This window comes from Callospermophilus lateralis, chromosome 2 (genome assembly GCF_048772815.1).
Source record: "Callospermophilus lateralis isolate mCalLat2 chromosome 2, mCalLat2.hap1, whole genome shotgun sequence".
NCBI classification, from domain to species: Eukaryota; Metazoa; Chordata; class Mammalia; order Rodentia; family Sciuridae; genus Callospermophilus; species Callospermophilus lateralis.
The window spans coordinates 30,181,831-30,203,688 of record NC_135306.1 but is presented as its reverse complement, the minus strand read 5'-3'; the positions used below and the strand labels follow the sequence as shown (position 1 = coordinate 30,203,688).

At 36.9% G+C, this 21,858-nt stretch overlaps 1 protein-coding gene across 2 annotated transcripts in view; it reads right to left on the bottom strand.

Annotated features, from left to right (window-relative positions):
- The window catches only part of Grin3a (glutamate ionotropic receptor NMDA type subunit 3A), a 171,269-nt gene that overhangs the window by 36,689 nt on the left and 112,722 nt on the right, over window positions 1-21,858 (bottom strand). For both annotated transcript variants that reach the window (XM_076843235.1, XM_076843236.1), the window contains exons 4-6: window positions 15,087-15,232; window positions 11,009-11,124; window positions 2,409-2,560 (exon numbers count right to left, since the gene is read on the bottom strand). In XM_076843235.1, coding sequence (XP_076699350.1) covers window positions 2,409-2,560; window positions 11,009-11,124; window positions 15,087-15,232 — 414 coding nt within the window. The remainder of the gene's footprint in view (window positions 1-2,408; window positions 2,561-11,008; window positions 11,125-15,086; window positions 15,233-21,858) is intronic.

Genomic DNA, 21,858 nt, shown 5'->3' with positions numbered 1-21,858 from the left:
AAAGGAAAACGCCCTTCACTTTTCTCTGCAGACCTGCAGACTAGCAGCTGCAGCTCCTGTTGCTGTCCAGAGCTCCCCAAAAGTCCATGTGATAGTCTCACTCTTGTGCCCAGATTGACTCATGACAAATCCAGTAAGAAATAATGCATGGAAAGTTTAAACAATGAGGCTTTTTAAGGTAGCACTGCTTTCTCACTTTTACTAAATCTGCTTGGAAGTACATGGTCTCTCTCCCATGCTGGGACATATCACTCCTGCTTTACGTTTTTACCTTCCAGACCCCTGACTTCTTTTCGGCTATGTTATTCAGTTTATCTGATTTATCTATTCGATAATTACTTATTGAGTGCCTGCTATGTAGGACACACTGACAATATAATAGTAAGTGAAGGTTTTTTCCCCCCCAGAACTCTTATCATCTAATGAAAAAGAGATATACTAAAAACAATTATTGGATTAAATATATGCTTAAAATAGTGAAATTTATAAATTATGTCCAAGTACTATGAAATAATGTGAGATATATGAAATCATGAAGAGACATATGATTCAGATTGGTCAGCATCTATCAGGGTCTAAAAAAATGAGATTTTAGCTGTGAGTTTGTACATGAAGGTGTTAGCTGATCAAATATCAGGGGTAAGAGCATTTGACGGGGACTAGGTAACAGCAGGTTCAGGGACCTCAAGGCAGGGAAGCTACTAGTGTATCTTCATGTAAAAATGATCATTGCAAAGGAAAAAAAATATCCATTGTATTGCAGCGTGAATGAGCCAGGAAGAAAGTGTCAGGAAATGGGGCTGAGAATTGGGCAGGCAGGTACCAGGCGGCATTGTAGGCCATGCCAGACCTTCAGATTTGTCCTCATGAACATGGGAGGACATTGCAGGCTTCTAGCAGAAAAGCCATCTGCCCATGTGGAAAGCAAATTGGAGGGAGGCAGGAGTGAAAACAAAGAAACCAGTCAGGAGGGCTTTTGGAGTGGTCCAGGTGAGGGATGACAGCTCCAACTAGAGTGACGACGGTGGAGATGACAATAAATGGCATGTTTGAGACATACTTTACAGGAGGAAATGATATGGTTTGTTGATGGATGCAGAAAGTGAGTCATGAAAGGCATTAACGATCCCTGCCAGTCTTTAGGATGAGTAACTTGATGTAAAGTTACCATTATCAAAATGTGAAACGCAGGAGGAAAAGCAGGTTTGGGAGGGAGGATGGAGGATTAAGGTTTTGAGGAGTGAAATTTGAGATGTCTGTAGGATATTTAAGGAGAGACATCAAAATAGGAGGGTGAGTATATATGTTCTGAAGTTCAAAAGAAGAGTCTGTGTTCAAGTAGAAATTTGAGAGTACCTGCACACAGAGACTACTTAGAACCATTATTATAGTATTCATTTTTTTTAAACATAAGGCCAACCTTGTACTTGTTTATTTGACTTCTCTCTCTCTCTCTCTCTCTCTCTCTCTCTCTCTTTTTAAATATTTGGGCCTGTTACTTTGGTTACACCTTTCAATATTCTATTTTGGTCATCCCAATTCCACCTTATTTTGTAGGTTTCTAATTACACTGTAATGACAGAGTATTTCAATAGAAAGAAGCAGATTTTGACTTTTTGTGTGCCTTGGGCAAATCACTTAGTTCTCTGTGTATTAATTTCCCAATAGTAAAGAGGGGAATTGGTTGTGTTTAGTTTTAAAAATCAATGATTCTGTAATACAAGAATTATTGGCTAAGTTATGTCTAGATTTTAAATCCATAAGGGATGACTAGATAATTATCATTTGGAAGTTAACAAAGGCTTAGATTAGCTATTGCAGGATATTCTGAAGTTCACATAATAACCAGCAACTAATGGTTAAATTAAACACTACTGATGTAATTCCCAGAGTCTATTACTGTAATTTAGAGCAGTATTTCTTCTTCTTTTTTTTAATGTTTTTTTTTTTTAAGAGAGAGTGAGAAAGGGAGAGAGAGAGAGAGAATTTTAATATGTATTTTTTAGTTTTCGGCGGACACAACATCTTTGTTTGTATGTGGTGCTGAGGATCGAACCCGGGCCGCACACATGCCAGGCGAGCGCGCTACCGCCTGAGCCACATCCCCAGCCCTAGAGCAGTATTTCTTCTTCACTTGTGAATACAGATTATAGGATCAACTAGAAAATTTGACATTTACCCATCAAAATAGCATCACCTTGAAATCTAAGACAAGCATGTTTCACTGAAAATTCTTATAGGTATGGTCACTCTTTAAGCAAAGTTAGGAATAATCCAAATATCATGGAGAGTCCTAGTAAATTAAATAGCTTGAATTATTGACCACAAGGCATAGGTAACAGCGTTTCCTTATATTATTCAAATTAAAGCTAGGCGAAGTGTCAACATTATCAGCAGTTTTTCCATACCTCAGTGACAGCGAAAGTTCTCTTGCCACAGGGAACCATCTTGTACCACTTGTCGTGTAGCACGTCCATAAACCCATGTGACTTATATTGGCTGATTAGCTCTGATATATTGGAGGTCAGTGGAGAGTTGGGTGGAAGACCAATGCCATATCCTAGGAGAAAATAATCTCACATGAGTTTTTCACATTGTTCTTGAGAGGTTGCCACCATAACTATATAGCTATTGCTATCAGATCTGACAATAAAGGAATGGTGGGTTTGCATGATCTTTCCTCCAAAGGATCCTAAGACATTCTTAATTATGATTACTTTTAGAACAGCCAAATCTCTGAATAGATGAGTTTGAAAAGGATAGGGGTGGGCTGTGCACAGTTTTCTAGGAGAACACTTCAAAATAGTCCTTAGATGCAATCTTTGAGGCCATTACCAAGGCCAGGATTTCCTATTCATCTCTCCAGAATCCAGCCTCTGGATTTTAAGTAACAAAATTGGATTCATCATAATCTTTGGTTTATGACATTATCTTATTATTGTTAACACATGACCATTTTTTACTTTTGTGATTCATTTTATTCTGTTTGTGGATAATATAATAAGATCATGTGGACATTTAATACAGTATGTAAAGTAAAATATCCAACAAGAAATTATAATGACTTCAATTAAAAAGTCTGGTAATACCAAGTGTTGGAGAAGACGTGGACCAGTCAGATCACTTATACACTGCTTGTTGAAACACAAAGTGGTATGATCATTTTGAAGAACAATTGGTTATTATTCTTTTATGGTTGAACATTTATATACTTGAAGATCAGCAATTCTGCTCCTACGTATACTTTCAAAAACCTCTACAAGCATACCAGGAGATGTGATCAAGAATGTTGTTAGAAGCACTATTTTTAATAGCAAAAATTGAAACCAACACAAATGTCCAAATGTTCTTTGGCAAGAGAATAATTAAATAAATATTATAACAAACTGATTTGAATATTATACAATGAAAATATTTGAACTAGAACTAGACACAATGATATGGATGCCTCAGCACTATGTTGTTAGGTGAAATGTGACAATCCCAAAAGATTACTTGGAGTATGAATGCAAGGTGTAGATGTAAAAACACTCAAAACAAGACAGTGTATTATTAGGAATACATATGTATGTGATGAAGTTTTATTTATGTATTTATTAATTTATGGTACCTGGGATTGAACTTAGGGGCACTTAACCACTGAACCACACCCCACCCTATTTTGTATTTTATTTAGAGACAGGGTCTCACTGAGTTGCTTAGGGCCTTGCTAAGTTGTTGAGGCTGGTTTTGAACTAGCAATCCTCCTGCCTCAGCGTCCGGAGCTATTGGGATTACAGGCATGTGCCACCTTGTCTGGCTGAAGCCGTATTTTGAAAAAAAAAATAAGAATATGATAAATTAAAGATCCAAGATTGAAATTATATAAGGCACAGGAGCATAGGAGAAAGGGGAAGGGATGGAGAGAGAGAGAGAGCACCAAGATGGATATGGTTTTATTAATCATCTTAGTCTCTATATTCTCATTCCATGTAGCTTTACTTCCTTTCAAAATTGTTCCTACACTGTTAATATCTTTTATGAGCCACGTGAAAGAGACTAATAAACTACATCTTTTTTTTTTTAGCTGTTAGATACCATGGTAAAAAAAAAAGATTATTTTTGCCCTCAAGATAATTAAGGAAGATAAATTAAAAATGCAGTTAGTTCCTTTTTCACAGATAAAGACTAAAAGCCTGTCAAGAATCCAAAGATACTTAATGGAAACAAATATTTGCTATAATTATTCTATCTTAAAACTCAATGCCAAAAATATTAGCTTTTGTTCCTGTTTCAATGCAGGCATTCATTTTTAAGAACATGAGGCTTGAGATGTGTGTATAACCAATGAAAGGGTTGAAATAAATAATGCCAAATAATTTTTGAGTGTTAAAAAATTGCACATTTTTCCCCTGATAATTTTGTTTGTTCCTTAACAATAGGGAGTCAAGGAAATGATGACAATGTCAAAAACATGATTAGAATTTTCCATTCAAAGAGCTATTTTGAGTGCCTGTCTTGTGCCTATTAGTTTGGTTTGAAAGGAAAGACTGATGATAAAAGACTTTGGATGGACAGCATTTTCTTTTTCTGATGTTATCATTAAATAACATTTTTAAAAATATAATGGGCAACTTTTTATAAGGAAGTTACCAGTTTTCTTTAGGAATCTCAGTTGCCCACACATGTATTCAGTACTTGTTTACATGCCAGTTACAACATTAGATACATAGGCAATAAGATTCAACAATTCACTGACACACATTCATCCATTCATCAAATATCTTATTGAGTAAATAGGCTGTGCTAAGTGTTCAGGATTTAGCAGAGAGAAAAGCAGACACTGTCTCTGTTGTCACAGACTGTCTTTGGGGAGACATTAAACAGTGCATCACATAGTGATTATTTTATTTCAATTGAGACAGATGCCATTAAGGAGAAGAAATGGGGCAGGTAAGAGTTATCTAATGGGAATGTCTGGTGGTCAGGATAATTAGTTTGGGTCAAATTTGATGAATATTATTGTGTTTTCCCTTTAAAGCAATAGGTTTCAGCAACAACAATTTCTAATATTTACTGAGGGCTCACTATATCCCAAGTAAAATTCTTGGACAAACGTTTTGCATTCTCTACCCTATTTTGTGAATCATGTACTGGCCCAAGATTGTGTGCTAGATTGTGGCAGTGTGTTCAGTTAAATCACTCTGGTATCTCAATAGTAAAAATTAGGACATTCTGAGCCTTCCTTTGTGCCAGACATTTCCTCAATGTATCCCTATGTGCACCCATGACAGAGTACATACTACTCAGAGATTCAGAGATTGAATAAGTAACTGATAACATCACATAGCTAGCTTAGCTGGCAAAGTCAGTATTTGCAAAGAGATTTGTTTTATTCTAAAATCAGTGCTCTTTCTACCATGTCCATCTCCACAAGTCGAGTAAGGGAAATACTTGACCTATTTCTTCCTTTTCAGTACTTCCTATCACTGTAGCCACATTGATGCACTAACCCCCAAATAAGGTAATTCATTTAAAAACCACAACCCTCAAAACTGGTGGTTTGTTCTGAGCAAACACAAATATTTATTGTTCACAGGTAGATTTTATTTATAAACTTTTCAGCAAGTGGTGTCAATGTAGTAAGTTTGCATATGATTATATATGCTAGGAAATTCCCTAGCAAGGATGCTTACTAATTATAATGTTTCTCCTAAAAATCCTCTTAAAGCTAATAATTCCAACCTGCATTGGAGTTATAATAGTTTTCATTTGATAGGCATTTATTGCATACCTCAGGTTCAGAAGGAGAGATTGCTATCAAGTAAAAGAAAGAGAGAGGCATATTAGACTAATTCTTGATAGTGACATTTTTGACATAAGGCAAAAATACACAGGGAAGGGCTGGGGATGTGGTTCAAGGGTTCTCACCTGGCACTCATGAGGCACTGGGTTCTATCCCAGCATCACATAAAAATAAAATAAAGATACTGTGTTCACCTAAAACTAAAAAATAAATATTAAAAAATACATAGGGAAGTTAAAAAAATTTGAAATTAATACAATAAATCTACATAATCTAAGAACAGAATTTTGATACTATAAGAAAAATGTTAAAATACTCTTAAGAAAAAAGCAATATTAAAGTTGCAAGACAGTTATAAAAAAATTGCTATGCAGGAATTAATAAATATTAAATCACTCCACTCCATCATGCTTAGTTTAGTTTGCAATCGGCTGATAAAAATAGATTGTTATCCTTTTAAATTTTTCTATTTTAATACATATATTGGATAGTGACACTGTAATAGCTCTATTGCTAATTATTATTAGCTAATTAAAATGAATTTTGATATGGAATGAGGAAAGAAATAGGAAAAAATTATGTGGCAACGAGAACAGGTCTTTGTTAAGAGATATAAATATCCATTTTGTTCAGAAACATAAAAAAGTAAAACCTTGAAGGTTCCATTTCCATACTTCTGTTTTCTCAGTTGCTTCTCAAATTTGATTGTGTTCATTGGTCAAAGAATTGTTATTTTTAAAATGCTGAGTCAGCCTTAGTTGCTTTCATTATCATTAGAAACGTAGCTTTGAAATAAAGACAGGGTTGACTATTTTGTGGTTGATGGATGAAGCAAAATGAAATCCTTCAACCCTAAAGATGAAGGCGTCAGGCACCCTGGAAATTGGATACAGCTTAATAGCCCAAGAGAACAATTTTCAGAATAGAATCCTGATCTTTTCCCCATGGATAAATCAGCTTTACTCAGCTAAGAGCAGAGGGAATATATTTTTGACTAGCAAATGTGTAGTTAGAAATTCATAGACTAAAAGAATCTTCCTGAAAGGTGGTTGGAAAAGAGATATTTTGAAAATAAGACCTTAGATAGGGTTAAAGAGACTTCGGGAAGGAAGAATCATTCAGTTTTGTACTCTGTCCTTGTAATACCAATTTTAACCACTTTGGGACAATGGTTGAGAATATATTGTGAAAGTCCCAATTGCAAAGGGAACTTTATAAATGGATTTCCCTTACCCTCCCTTACCCTTAGCACATCAAACGGGGGAGAGAAGAGTCTGGGAAAAGCTGAGATCAATGAAGACTATCCTGGGAAATTTTGTAGTGTATTGGTCTCAATTTATCAATTTGACATATTGGGTAATAATTTATTGATGACTTCCTATGTACCAGGCATGATTCTACATGCATTCTGTTTATTGTGTTACTTAATACTTACAACATCACTGTTATAGGTGTATTATTCACATCCTCATTATGCAGATGAGGAACCAGGAGAAATGATTAAGAAATTTGTCAGTTATTGAGAGCTTCTAATCTAAGCTCCCAGACCCCAGAACCAGTGCTCCAAGCAGTGTATTAAATAATTATTGGCAAAGCAAGAAAAAGAACAAGCTGAAAAACAGGCAAGTCTTTGGCAGAAAGGTCACAGATCATTATTTTGCAGTTACATTGGTCTTTTTCCTTGTTTGACCTTTATTGTCCTGATTCATGAATTTGGGACATGTATTCATTTATCTCAAATCTCTCTCTTTTTTCCCCCCAAGAACACAATATGTCTTTATGTCCCTAGCATTTAAGTAGCATTTTGACCAAAGACTTTCCACATGCTCTTGAATTGAGCCAAATTGTAGGATGGATTTGCTCCATTGTGTACTATTTAGTAGCAAAGAATACCCATCATGAAGGGTTTTAAGCTCAACATGGAGCTACTGTCTCTCACTGGCCTTACTTTTCCCTTTTGAAAATAAATATGCATAGAAGGGTGAATTTGTAGGTATTTTAGTCTCCTTGAGTTACTAGAGCAAAATACCAAAGTCTTGGTAGCTTGTAAATAACGGACATTTATTTCTCACAATTTTGAAAACTGGAAAGTCCAGGATCAAGGTGGCAGCAGATTCAATGTCTGGTGAGAACCAGCTTTACGGCTCATAGATGACATCTAGTCGTGTCCTCACATGATAGATGAGTGAATGAGCTCCCTCCCAGTGGCCCATTTGATGAGAACACTAATCCTATTTTATAAGGGCAGAGCTTTTATGATCTAATGACCTCCCCTAAGAGCCGCATCTTCTAGTTGGGAATTATGTTTTGACATATGGATTTTGGAAAATATGCAAAAATTCAGACAATAGCAGTGAATATAGAAGTCACGTAGGAGTCAATAGATTCTATTGTCCCTCTTCAGTTCCTGAAAATATTTAAGCCCTTGGAAAACTATGTGCAAACCATCAGGATACTTTTGATTAACAATATTTGTAAGGGAATTAGGTTCTTATTTTGAATTTAAACTAATCAACTATATAATTGGTAATACATCAATTATTATATGATTGCTGTATGACCAGGATTGCAGTAGGCTCTGTGGAGGGATACAGATAGGCATCTGCAACATTTCTGAGTTTACTGGGGAAGCATTCATCATAAACTGCTATGATGATGTTTTTATATTTATGCAATCTAATTAACAACAAAGCCTACATTTGAACAAGTTCAAAAAACCTAAATGTTGTTAAAGAAAAGCATCTCATATTCTCAAAAATTTCATTAAAAAAAATAAGAGAGGGCTGAGGTTGTGGCTCAGTGGTACAGCCCTTGCCTGGCACGTGTAAAACACAAGGTTCAATTCCCAGCACCACATAAAGATGAGTAAATAAAATAAAGGTCTTGTGTGCATCTACAACTAGAAAGAAATATTAAAAAATATATATAAGAGAAAATTTCATTGGGAGATATTTTTCCCCAAATTCTTGAGTTAAACATTAAAAAAAAATCAGCAACCAAGACTTAGCTTTTTGTTGTTGTTGCATGTAATTTATAAGAATCCTCCCTTTGAGTTTTTTCAGGGTCTGTTTTTAGGTTGTGAACTTGTTGGCAGGGGCAATATTGAATTAAGTGTTCTGATTTGTACTTCATCCATTATGAGTATGTATCAGTAATGATGACGATGCTCTCTCTTTTGGAATCTGCCATCCTTCTGCTGTCTTACCGGGAGAGCTCTTCCTTGTGTCACTTTGTTTATTCTCTTTGAGAACAATGTGGTGTCTAGAGATGATAGGAACTGCAAGACACCAAGTCTCATGAGCACAGATGGAAATGGAAACAGGAAAACAGTGGGGAGTTAATTGTGTGGCATCTGGCACTGTGGTCCAGAAGAGGCAAAAAAACCATCGTATTCTGCCTTTTGACAAGATCAGGTGGCCCCCCCGAAGACAAAGGTGGAAAATGAAACCCCTCATTTTTATGCCCATAAATTATTTATTATTAGTAGCACTATGGCAGGAAAGACTTCCATTACCCCACACATTTAGGATGTAAATAAAATGTAGTATCCTTTCCATATCCCTTACTGCCACACACACACAAAAAGGAAATTTTCCATTGTTACATTAAAATGGGGTTTACTGAGCATATACTGAACGTTCTTTTGGTTTTCTAGTGTTTGCTCTTTCTCTCTTTCTCTCTTTATGGTTTTGCTATTCAAGACTGCAGTCTTAATAAAAGACCAATCCCACTCTCTTCCTGAAGTCCATCCCTGACCCAGGTGGGGGTCATTTTGTCTAGACTGAAGACTGGTTTCTCCTTGGACAGGTCTAAAGAAATAGCATCAGCTGTTATATTCTCATTCATCACAAAAAACAGACTGAAGCAAAAATATCTGCTGATGCGTTTAGGAGAGACAGAGACCAAGTATGATTGGGAAACTGGGAAATTGGAATAAAATAGTCTTGATACCCTAGTTAACATACAGCAAAGCACAGATTTCTGGAAATAGGACTTGTGCACCCCCTTGGGATTGTTTCAAGCCAAAGTGTTTTCTGACAAGTGAGCATGGCTGTCTTGAGAGCTAGCATGCATTGTCAGGGAGGGAAAGCTGGGAATTGGGAGATGTGAAATTTGCTGGTTCAAACTATCAGCTCCATATATCAACTGTCACTCAGAATGAAAGAAGCTACTGACAAAGCAGTCCTTCTTTGGTTCTGAAGTTTGATTGATTGGTTGATCTAGTTGGAAGCAAAAATTGCTGCCAGTGGGGAGAAAGGCAAACCAAGGGTCCCAAACAAGGTTTTTGTTTAGTATCTTAAAGGGTAGTAAACATTAAAATGAATCCCCCCCCCCACTTACTTTCCAACTAGTGAAAAACACTTATATTGGAAACTGAGATTTGGATTTTAATCCCACATTATCATCTAATTATATAATTATGAAAATATGATACAATATCCTTGGATTTTCTTATGTCTAAAATAGATATATTGGATTAGATCAATGTTGGGGCTCTGTTGTAAAATATAATCATTCTCTCTTTCTTTTTTTTTATTTTTGGTATTGGGGATTTAACCCAGGGGCACTTTACTACTGAGCTATATCCCCAGGCCCTCCCCAAATTTTTATTTTGAGACTTATTAGATTACTTAGGGCTTTGCTAAGTAGCTGAGGCTAGCCTCAAACTTGCAATCCTTCTGTTTCAGCCTCCCAAGCCACTGGGATCTCAGGCATGACCACCACACCCAGCTTAGTCTCATTTTTGTATCAGATTTATTACAGTGTTTGGCCATTCAAAAATAAAGATGAGGGGCTAACGGTTTAGCTCAGTGGTAGAATGCTTGCCTACTCTGTGCAAGGCCCTGGGTTCCATATCAAGCACCAAAAAACAACAACACTAAAAACAATAAAACAGGGAAAACCAAAATTCAAACAAATAAAAAACACAGATCAAATTAAAACTGGACTCCCTCTTTTTGTCACCACTCCCAGATATCTGAACCAACACATTTGAGAAACAATTATTTTTTTTCACTAACAATTGCATAAATAAATATTTGTTGAGTTGGAGAAAAATAATTTCTAACTTCAGCAACTTAATAGCTAAGTGCTTATGAGTTGAAAATGAAAACAAGGGAAGATGAATAGCTCCTTGCCTCCGACTTTGGCATTTGTGACTTGCTAGGTTAGCAAACTGAGCACATCCTGAGTAAAAGCAAATCAAGAGTGACTGATTAATACCTTCTATGGCAAACGGCTTCCCCACGGTTAGAAGTTTACAGTCAGCATCTATTGACACTTCATAATCCAGAAGAGCTTTGTCCATGATGAAGGCGTCTAGTTTCTCTGGATCATTCCTATATTTAAGACCAAGAGAGAAAAAGTGAACATGATTCATTAATGGGCAGGAAGCATTAAGCCTGACAGTTGGCTTCTGTTTAGGGGACAGACACCTGAACACTAAGGGCAGCACAAGCTTGCTTGCTGCTGACAGATTTGTTGACATCTCACTGACCTGGAGAGTACAGATCAGGGGAAACAGATATTCTTACAAGAAAACATGATAAACCTCTGTGTTTATCTACCAGTCTCTTTCATGACTTCTAAACCCAACAACAAAGCCAACGTGACTGAATTGAATAGGAAGGTGTACAGGGAAGGTTACTTCCTGGTAGGTTATCAGAGAAACTCGTGTTAGGTATTATAGTCATTGTCTTCCATACAGTTTATCATTCATAAAGGCTGTGACGTAATCAATGAGAAAACTGAGGCTCAGAGAGTCGAAGGAACTTGATCCAGGGGACATAGCTGATAGAGTTGCAGCCAGTTGGTCTCATTAATCACACGTTGAAAGTTTAATCTTTTTTCCTGAAGATCAATATCATATTATTCAGAGATCAAGTATTATTTCATATTTATGAGTAGTTATTAAGGAAATATTTAGAAGAGATCTAGTATTCTTGAGAAAAGGAAGTTAGAATAGTCTAAGTCCATGGGCTAGCATTCAACAAATGGAAGGGGAAGCTGATGTAATAGATCTTAGTGGTCCAATTTATTAACATATCTACAGAAATTCATGTTACATCCCAGTAGGTGGTTCTGGCAATGATAATTTACAGCAGTTGTCCCTGGGCTGTATTAGTGAATTGGCAATGGGCTCAAATTGCTATCAGAAGTCTTGGGGCACTTGGGCATCCTTTATGAAAGTCGTCTTCTTTTTTTTTTTCATACTGGGGATTGAACTCAGGGAGCTTAATCACTGAGCTACATCTCCAGTAACCTTTTTATTTTTTATTTTGAGATAGGGTCTGGCTAAATAGCTTATGGCCTTGCTGAATTGTTGAGGCTGGCTCTGAAATTGTGATTCTCCTGCCTCAGCCTCCTGAGTCACTGGGATTATAGGTGCATGTTTTTCTGAACATTAATGCAGAAGAGGTTCAGGGGAAGGCTATGTCTCAGCATAGGCGGAGCTCCAACTTATAAAAAGGGCAAGGGCAGAGAAGTAAGAAAGTGAGCTGTTTAGGTCACTTTTTTTTTTTTTTTTTTTTTTTGTGTGTGTGTGTGTGTCTTCAGCCAGTAGGACATACATATACTGAAGAAAGGCTATTCTATACTCAGGATTATCTAAACAGCTTTGCAAAGAAAACAACTCTTCTCTATTCAATTTGGCCTCAATGTGGTATCTTAGAACAAGGAATAAGGCTGTTCAAATTCAACGCAGAGAAGTGGTTTCTAAACTCAGAGAAGAGCAAGGCGAGGGCTCATCAAAAATTTAAAAGAGAAAGACGTCTCAAGACAGGAATAAAGTTCATCACTTGGCAGGAAACATATCTTTACATGGATGGATTTGTTTGGACCACAGATGGACACATAGTAAGTAGTTTAACTTTTCTTTTTGGTGCCAATTACCATTGCTTACTTTTCATTCTCTTCCAGTAAGTGAAATAAAAAAATTTAAAAAGTATCCTCTTTTCCAGAGGTATTGAATTTAAGTGATAACAAAGTTCATGTTTGGCTTTAACCAAAATGAAATCACCTCTCAGTTCCATCCATATATTTATACAACTATTCTTAATTTTGGAATGAAAAAGTGCAGTTGGTTATATCAGATTTCTATTGCATAGGAACTAGAAGCAATCGTCTCACACAGACTCCCCTGGGACCATGAGTCACTGGTGAGGAAGTGGCCAAGTGTGATTCAGGTATTACAGCTTCTGGACTGAGTCACCATTGTAGTTGATAGGGCCTCCAGTTGATTCTCCCATTATAGAATCATGCTCTTTTTTTTTTTTTAGCATTTATTTAAAAATACATATTACATGCTACAAAGTCATATATTAATATACTGAAGGAAGTGTACATTTTAATAGGATTAATTTATTGTTAAATTGTCACCTTAGGGAGCAGGGCCCTGAGAGAGTTGGTATAAGGCTGAGAGAATTTTGATGGGAGAGGCAAAGGACACAGGAGACTTTCAAGTACAGTGACTTTGGGTGTTGTTCCCTGTAAGTAAGAGCTTTGGGATGCTAGAGGGGCAGGATAACATGAAGACTGCAAATGCTTTGAGTAATGTCTAAGAGTATCAGTAGTGACTAGGTCAAAAGTAGAGAAACAAGGATGAGAGAGCAGTGAAGTGGTAGTAATGATAAGCTCTGCCTGTATTTCTCTTCCACATCAATCAGTGACCCATCTGGGGAACTTGTTGCAATGCAGATTTGGATGCAGTTGGTTTGGGATGGGGCCTGGCATCTTGCATGTCTAACTAGTTCCCAGATACTAACTGGAACACAGATGTTTCTGTAACATGGACCATTCTTTGATCATCAAGGACCTTTCATTATGGTTTCCAAACCAGCTTGAAGTAGCGATTGGATTACAAAGAACTGGCTCTAGTCCTGATTCTGCCACTTGTTAGCTGCATTACCATGGAAAGCTTACTTATTTCAGGCCTTCTTCATCTGTGACTACTTTTCTAATGATTGCTTCTCTCCAGGCTAAGGTGGGGCCAATGCTGGGTAAGGGAACCTTCTCAAGTAAGGTCACTGGAATAAATGAATGCATGGAGTGAAGAGGAAATGCTGGGAACCCCAGCAGTGGTTCATCTCATGCTTGTCACACTGCCAGCAGAACTCAGTTTGTCAGCCATTATCTAGCTGGGAGCCCAATGCTATTTCCCTGACATCTCATTCTCTCTCTCCGCTGTGTATTTGCCTGAAGGAAGGAATACATACAGAAGAGGATCTGGGAGGCAATGGAGCTCTAAACTCTGTGCCAGAGAGGGACTCTAATGTTTTGATGTTTTTGCAAAATTAAAAGTGCCATTTCATAGTACTTAAGCATCATATATACTTTGCAAATCTAAGAGTGTGTGGCTTCCTCTCCAAGCTCTCATTAAAAGTCCATAAAATTGTTTAAGGGGCTGATTACTAGAACTCTTAAGAAACACAAAGCCCTTATGTTCCATAAAATCTTTTATTTCCTCTCTTTTAAGAACTTGAGGTGGCAGGCCCTGTTGTCCATTGGGGAGATTATTGTAGCTGATCATAGAGAAACCAGCTTCCCAATGCTGCACAATTATAAGGATTGGAGGGCTGGATGCCTGTTATTGCCCTGATGCCAAGAGGGAGGGCGAGAACTGCTCACCCTCAGGCAGTGGTGCTTGTTGGGATCCATGCATTCACTTTCCCAGGCAGACTAGACAAGCAGACCCATAACTGCATGGTCCTCCTCTGCATTCAGTTCACTGAATCACAGGCTCTGATGATCTGCCATGGCAATGTGATTGCCTTTGATTGCTTTTCATAAATTCTGATGAGAAGGATGCAGACATGGGAAGCACTGCCTTCTATCTTTCCTCTTTTCTACAGGAAATCCCTAAGATAAATTCCATTTCCTCATGGCAAGAGTAGGCATTCCATGGGCTTAGAGATTCACTGTGAAGGAAAGGGTTGCTTTGGGACACTTTATCCCCTGGCCATATTCCCTGTGTGTTTGATCATTTCAGCACCAGTGTTTTCTCAAGTGATGTCAAGCCAGCTTTTATTTCCCCCACCATCTGCTGCAATAATGACTCCACTGGCTCTTGGAGCAAAACTACTGCCAACTTGAGACTATGCAGGTAACTAGTAATAGAGACCACATAATTAAATGCACATATTCCATACTGCCATACTACCTTCTGGGTCCCACACAGTGTGATACTACTGAACACAGTGGAAATACTTGTCATTAAAAAAAACCAGCAACAATAAATCGCACCAGTAGCAAAATGACATCTCTTTCAGTGAGAACTTTTAGGATCCAAGAGGTTGACACTCACTTGAGATACTGCACTCCATCAGGGGTGGCTGGAACATTGTACCTCCTCATATACTCATGCATCTCTGGGAAGCTTTGCCTCACATAATCTTCAGCACTGCTCTCCCGGACAGTTCCAAACCGGAAGCCTTGGGACGGATGGTGCAGCTGAAGGAGAAAAGAAATGGTTTTAATATAAGTTACTATTAGAATTGTTTCCAAATTTTTCCTTTTTCATTATTATTTGGAACCCAGGGATAATTTTTAGGACTTTTAAAACACACAGAGGCACAAACATATAATAAAGATGTGCAGATACAGGTACATCCTCTTCCATATCCCAGTTTTTACATCAGAAATTGTTCTATCTTCAGAAGCAAACAGATGGGAACAAGAAATCTAAACTACACAACATTGTTTTTTCTTTATATTGACAACCTATGATAATGCTTTAGAAGCTGTACAACTTGGCATGTAGAATCAGCTTCATATTCTAAAGTGTATTTTGAAGTACGTAATTAAGATAATAAATCGAAGATTATGATCCCCTTAGTTAGACCTACACAGAGGCCTAGTTAGAAACCTTGCATCCTCAGATTAAAATATACCCAACTCAACATTGTGAACATATCCCTCTCTTTTTAATTTTAATTTTATTTTTAATTTATATATAATAGCGGAATGCACTATAATTCTTATTACTTTCTTAAGTATCAGTTATATTACATGTTAGGTGTGTTGATTTTATTTTTGGTATTATTATGAAATGCTCTTGTTCCTTTATGAAACTGTATTATCCAATGCTGAGTCATGCTGTATATTTCCTCAGAAGGAATAGTGTGTAAGAAAGTTGAGATCAGTGGAGGTGGGGGGTAGCAGGAGTAGACTCAGTAATGTCATAGTTCTCCAGGATGCAAGACTGCATGGTGAGGCTGGGCAGTGCACTGGGAGTCCTGCTGAGACCTTTCCGTCACTAAGAATAGAAAAGATACATCACATGAAATGTTACTCAGTGAAATCTGGGAGAAGCCTTAATATGGGATCCAAAACTTGGACAATTTCAAATTTAAGAACAAACTGAAATTGGGCCATATTATGAAAGTGATGAAATATCCTGAAATTTTTTTTTAAGTTGTTGATGGACCTTTTATTTTATTTATTTATATGTGGTGCTGAGAATTGAACCCAGTGCCTCACATATGTTAGGCAAGCACTCTACCATTAAGCCACAATCCCAGCCCAATAACCTGAAGTTTTAGGGCTACACTTCTCCACCAATGTTACAGTAAAGTTTTTGAACTTTTTAATTCTGTTTCATTTTGATGTATTTTATACCACTGGTTCTGACTATAAGTTGTGGGGACCATGGGTCCATAGATGGGCTTCATGAACTTCAAAAATCTGAAATTTTGGGCAATAGTTTATGTAAATACATATTTGTAAATTTTACCTATGGAAGGAGAAAATACAGCACTCTTTAAAAATTAATTAGGCTTTCAAGTTGTTTACAACCCCCAATGAAAAAGATAGAGAACTCACTGGATATGGTAACAAATACCTTATAATCAAAGATGAAGTAATTCTGACACACACTAAAGGCAATATGACCATAATTAAATAAACTATATAGCATGTCCTTATAAGATGTCATGAAATCTATAAAACAAGTTTGTAAAATATGCTTATAAAATCTGGCAGCTGCTCCTATGAAAAAATGGAAAAAGTTTTTATATCATGACCAAAATTAAATATGTGCATATTTATTTAAATACCATAATTCCCATAAGTATCACATATGAACAGGCACACACACACACACACACACACACACACACACACACCTTGGAAGAAAATATATAAAGGTATTAGCAATGGCTGTATGACTGGTGATTAAATAATAATAAGTTTATTTTTAAGTTATGGGTTGTCTTCAGAAACATATATAATGTTTATAAGTAGAAAAAACTTCCTGCAGTCACTGCCATATAGGAACGGATCCACTGGTTATTCATGATATTTCTTTGGATACCCCACTGGGGAGTAGGTAATATGGTATTATGCCCTTTGTTTAATGTAATTACTTCATACAAATTCTAACATTTTATGTCAGTGCAACCTTAATGAGGCATAAACAATAACAACAGTTAACATTTACTGAGTACTTATCGTGTGCCAAACATGATACTCAGCACTTCATGTGCATTATCTTGTTTAATCCTCATGATGGCTTCACAGGAGGACACTATTACCACTTTCTTTTGAAGAGCAGTATACCGCAACTCAGAGAAATGAAGTAATTGGTGTAAGATCATGCAGCTGGAAGTAGTAGGGATTGGATCAGAACCAGAATCTGTCTGATTTCAAAGCTCTGGTTGTTATCCACCCCATCATCCTGTCTTCCAATTCATAGCAGTAACTGGAGTGACGAGATTATTAGAGGGAATTCATCAGCCTTTTCTTAATATTCTCATTGAGACTTCAACCCCCTGGCAATTCTCACAATAGCAAATTGCTGTCCTATGGATGGAGAAAAGCAAATTCATCAGCATTTTCTCTGTACAACACCTATTCATTTTTTTTTAGGCCTACATCAAGATCTTCTGTGCGAAGTCTTTGGTCTTATATAGTTTCACCCTCCTACCCAAAATGATAACAATAAAAGCGATTAATTGCTTATTTATCTATATCAATACAGCAAACTATGTACTTACAAACTATGTACTCTAGCTGTTTATTTAAGCAAACCTTTACATTTCCATGAATCATTTCTTCTGATCCACCTGAGAAACCTGTGACCTAGGTATTTTCACTATATTCATCTCACAGATGAAGGAACTGAACATTAGAAAGTGTGACATTTGTCCAAGGTCACAGAGCTAGTAAAAGCAGCACCTGGGATTTGAACCCAGACAGTCTGATGGAAGAATTCGGCTTTGACCCCTGTAAAACACAGCTTCTGACATATGTCATACTCACTCCCTGGGTCTGATCTTTGCAAAATCTGCTAGTTATGTGCCAGAGTTAAGGGTTTCAAACCTTTATAATCCTCACAATAATCATGGAATAGATGTTATTTTCTTATTTTACAGATTAAGACACTGAGGTTTGGGTAGCTAATGACCACATTTTCATAGAGATTATCAAGTCTTCATATTATACATAAAGATGCATTTCTAAGCGTAGTTGTGTTAACATTTCATTAATGCCTAGATTCTTAACTTCTTCACTGGGCTGTAACTCTGTAAACAAGAATCCTGTCTATTTTAACTCACCATGGTATTCCCAATGGCTTCCATCAAGTAATTGATCAATGGAATGCTTGATAATGGATTAATTCATAGATATTCTTTGAACACAGGGAGATGATGGCTTTTTCATTCATTTAGTACAAAAAGTGCTAACAGCTTGGCCTACCACTTAAGCATTGCCATTAAGCCTTTTCTTTAAGGTCAAGGAACATAGGATCATTAAATAACATACTTTTGTCTTGTATATGAAAAGACTCTCTTCCTGGAGTCTATTTCCTCACCTTATCCAATGGCAATACTTTTATGGCCAATGAACAGTTTCTAGGCAAACTCTGCCTTTCTGGGATTTATTTGCTCTGCTGAAAAGAAAGGGTATCCTTTCTTTTCCAGGCACTAGGAAGGAGGAAGGATCCAGTAGACCCAGGCTCAGAATTTCAGTTCAGGACTGGCTCTTTGTATTTTATCTTTTCCATAACTTTTGGCTGCTATTTGCTCATTAACTTTCACATTGGCCTCATGTGACTCTGTGGAGGCAGTGGTTTTGAGGTTTGGAGAGTGGAAAGTTCCCCTAAAGCATGAATGAATAGGAGATGATGCATTCTGTTAGCTGGATGGGAGCCTCACTCTTACGTGGAGATGTTTTACCTACAACTTCAATGGTCTGAGTCATCATAATCTCCACCCTCCACATGTTCCTCTCCAACTTCCTCAGTCATCTTAGAACTCAAAGATGATCTGATCATCATTCATGGCTCCCTATCCACCCTTGGGATAAAGTCCAGACTTTACCCTGGACTCTAAGATTTGGCATGATTCTATTCCTGCCTTTTTTTTCTAATTTCATTTCCCTATTCTTACCCCTTACCCTCTGTACTTTTGTCAGTTTTCTCAGTTCTTCCAACATATACATCTTGCTTGATCAGAGCTGTTTACACAACCTTGGCTCTGTCTGGGGGTGATCTATTTCCCTATTGCTACTTCTCCTTTATCTCGTTAACTCTTACATGCCATTTCCTCAAGGAAGCATTCATTGACCCTTGGGGTCAGTTCATCTGAAACACTCGTATTGCAACTTCAGTTTCACATAGCACTGATAATATTGGAATTATTTGCTAAATCTGCCTTCCTGGCTAGATATAAATTTCTACTAGCTCATTCATGTGGTCATAAGTCCTCAGCAAATATTAGCTGCAATCATCATCATCACCATCATCAGCAGCATCATCACCATCATGCAAAGATACGGTACTTGGCACTTAGGAGATTCTTGGTACATACAGGGATAATAAGTGAATCATCATTTTTGACATGAAATCCTTTTAGGGTTGATGCATTACAAATTTCATACTTTTATCCTATCTCTTTTTCTTTTCCCTTAAAGATTATTTCCCCCCTCTAATTGTTATCTTAATTCTTTCAAAGTAAGATATTCTTTTTTATTATCTGTGTGAGGTTCTAATGGAAAATAACAGCATACTACTCAGCAGTCACAGAATAATAGAATTGGAAAAGTGATCTAAGAAGCGATTGATGCAACCCAGTGGGCCAGCGTAGTCTGCCCTGTGTGTAATTCAGCCATCGAGGGATGTCAGAAAGCCTGCATCAAGGAAGGAGGATAAAAGTATACAAAGAGCTAAAGTATTTGAGCTGTATTACAACCATCACCAGGAAGTCCCAGAGAGAAAAGCATTCTTTAAAGTTTCAGCTGAACACTTTACCAGCTCTTCCAATTCTGTTTATATTTGCATAAACCTCTTTGAGCCTTGGGGAAATATCTAAGGTTAAACTATCTATTTGTATGTGAATTGTTCAGTATTAATGAAATGCTGAACTCTACCTAGAGCACATGAAGAACAATCAGACATGCATTTCCCAGAAAGCAGGGAAGTAGCTCAAAACAAATGGAAATAAACTTAGGAAAGAAACCACTATGACCAAAGTAGGAAGGATGCCTCAGATGAAAAATAATCCCAATGCTCTAGGGTTTATTTAAGATCTATATTTGTACCTTAATGCGATTGGTACTTAAATCATACATGGAATGTAGCTACTGGACACTGTACAATGTTCTTTGGAATTGGGTGGAAAGGGTCATTTTTAGCTTGCCCGGTAGAAGGGGTATACCAGCTCCTTCCCATGATGTTATTTTATCCACTCCAAACCCATGGACTATAATGCCAAGTGGTCTCAGGTTTCAGAGTGACTTTTAAATCATCTATGTACTTTAATCCACTAAAGTCTGAATCATTCATAACATGGTAAAATGTACAACACTGAGTTTCTTCAAAATAAAGTTTCTTAATCTTTAGGTCTAGGTTGGAGATTTTGCATGAAAGAATTCCTGGTTGATGATGCTACCATGGTTCGTGGACCAGACTTTCAATAGCAAGTCTATAATCTCACCAGAAAGTGCTGTTAAATTGGTTTGCATGTCTCTAGTGTCAAGCAAATTACTCCTCTTGAAGCGTATCTTTCACTTATAAAGGATGACTTTGCATTCCCACTCAACAAATTTATTCCATTTAAATATATAATAATAATGATAATAGTAATAAAATTAATGACAGTATTTTTGGATATTTACTGTATGCTAATACATTTAAATATAACAAGATCACTACTTTTATTATTTATTGTTGCGTATGAAAAAACTGAGATTCAGGGAGATTGAGTGCATTGTTTAAAACCTGCAAAAAATAAGATTGGATTTGAACCTGTCTGACTCAAAGCCCTTACTTCCTCTTATCTAGTATTACATTCTGCATTTATAGACTTATTGTTCAAGCTTTGGTGAAATGGTAAGTATGTACCTATTTGTGCAACAATTTCATAACAATTTTGGTTATTATACTTGTGGTCATACAATTTATATTGTAAACAAGGACACTTTTTAAAAAGAGGTCACTGTTGGTAATTATACAGGAACAACGGACACACGAGAACTGTCCCTATCTAACAAGGACATATCTTCCTCCTGGCTATTATTCATGCTCTGGACTTTAGAATACAGAAACATAAGGCTGAAAATGATGTTTTTGAGCCCTTCAAAAGTGAGTTCTGGTTACATCTTATGCTTCATTTTTTCCATGTTATTCTTCTTCTACAGAAGCTGCTTTCTCTATCTAAAGTTAAGCAGTTTACTGCCTTTCCCTTCATTTTCTGTCTGGAGATGACCCTTTATGTTAGGTCAGCTATCTATAGTCAAAAACATTCTTCAACTATAAGCTTGATTTATAGGAGCTTTGGACCTGTTCCTTCTGACAACTTGAATCATTGTATCCAGTTCATATGTAGATGACGTGTCAGCAGAATAGGGCCCATGGGCCAAATTCAGCCTGCCACCTGTTTTTGTAAATCAGGTTTTATTGGACCATAGTCCTGCCCATTCATTTACATATTGTGTGTGGATGCTCCTGTGCTATATCCAGTGGAGCTGAGTAGGTGCGCAAGAGACTGTCTAATTCACATAGCCTAAAATTTTTACTATCTGGCCTGATCAGAAAATGTTTGATGAACTTCAGTAGGGACAATGTAGATATAACTATC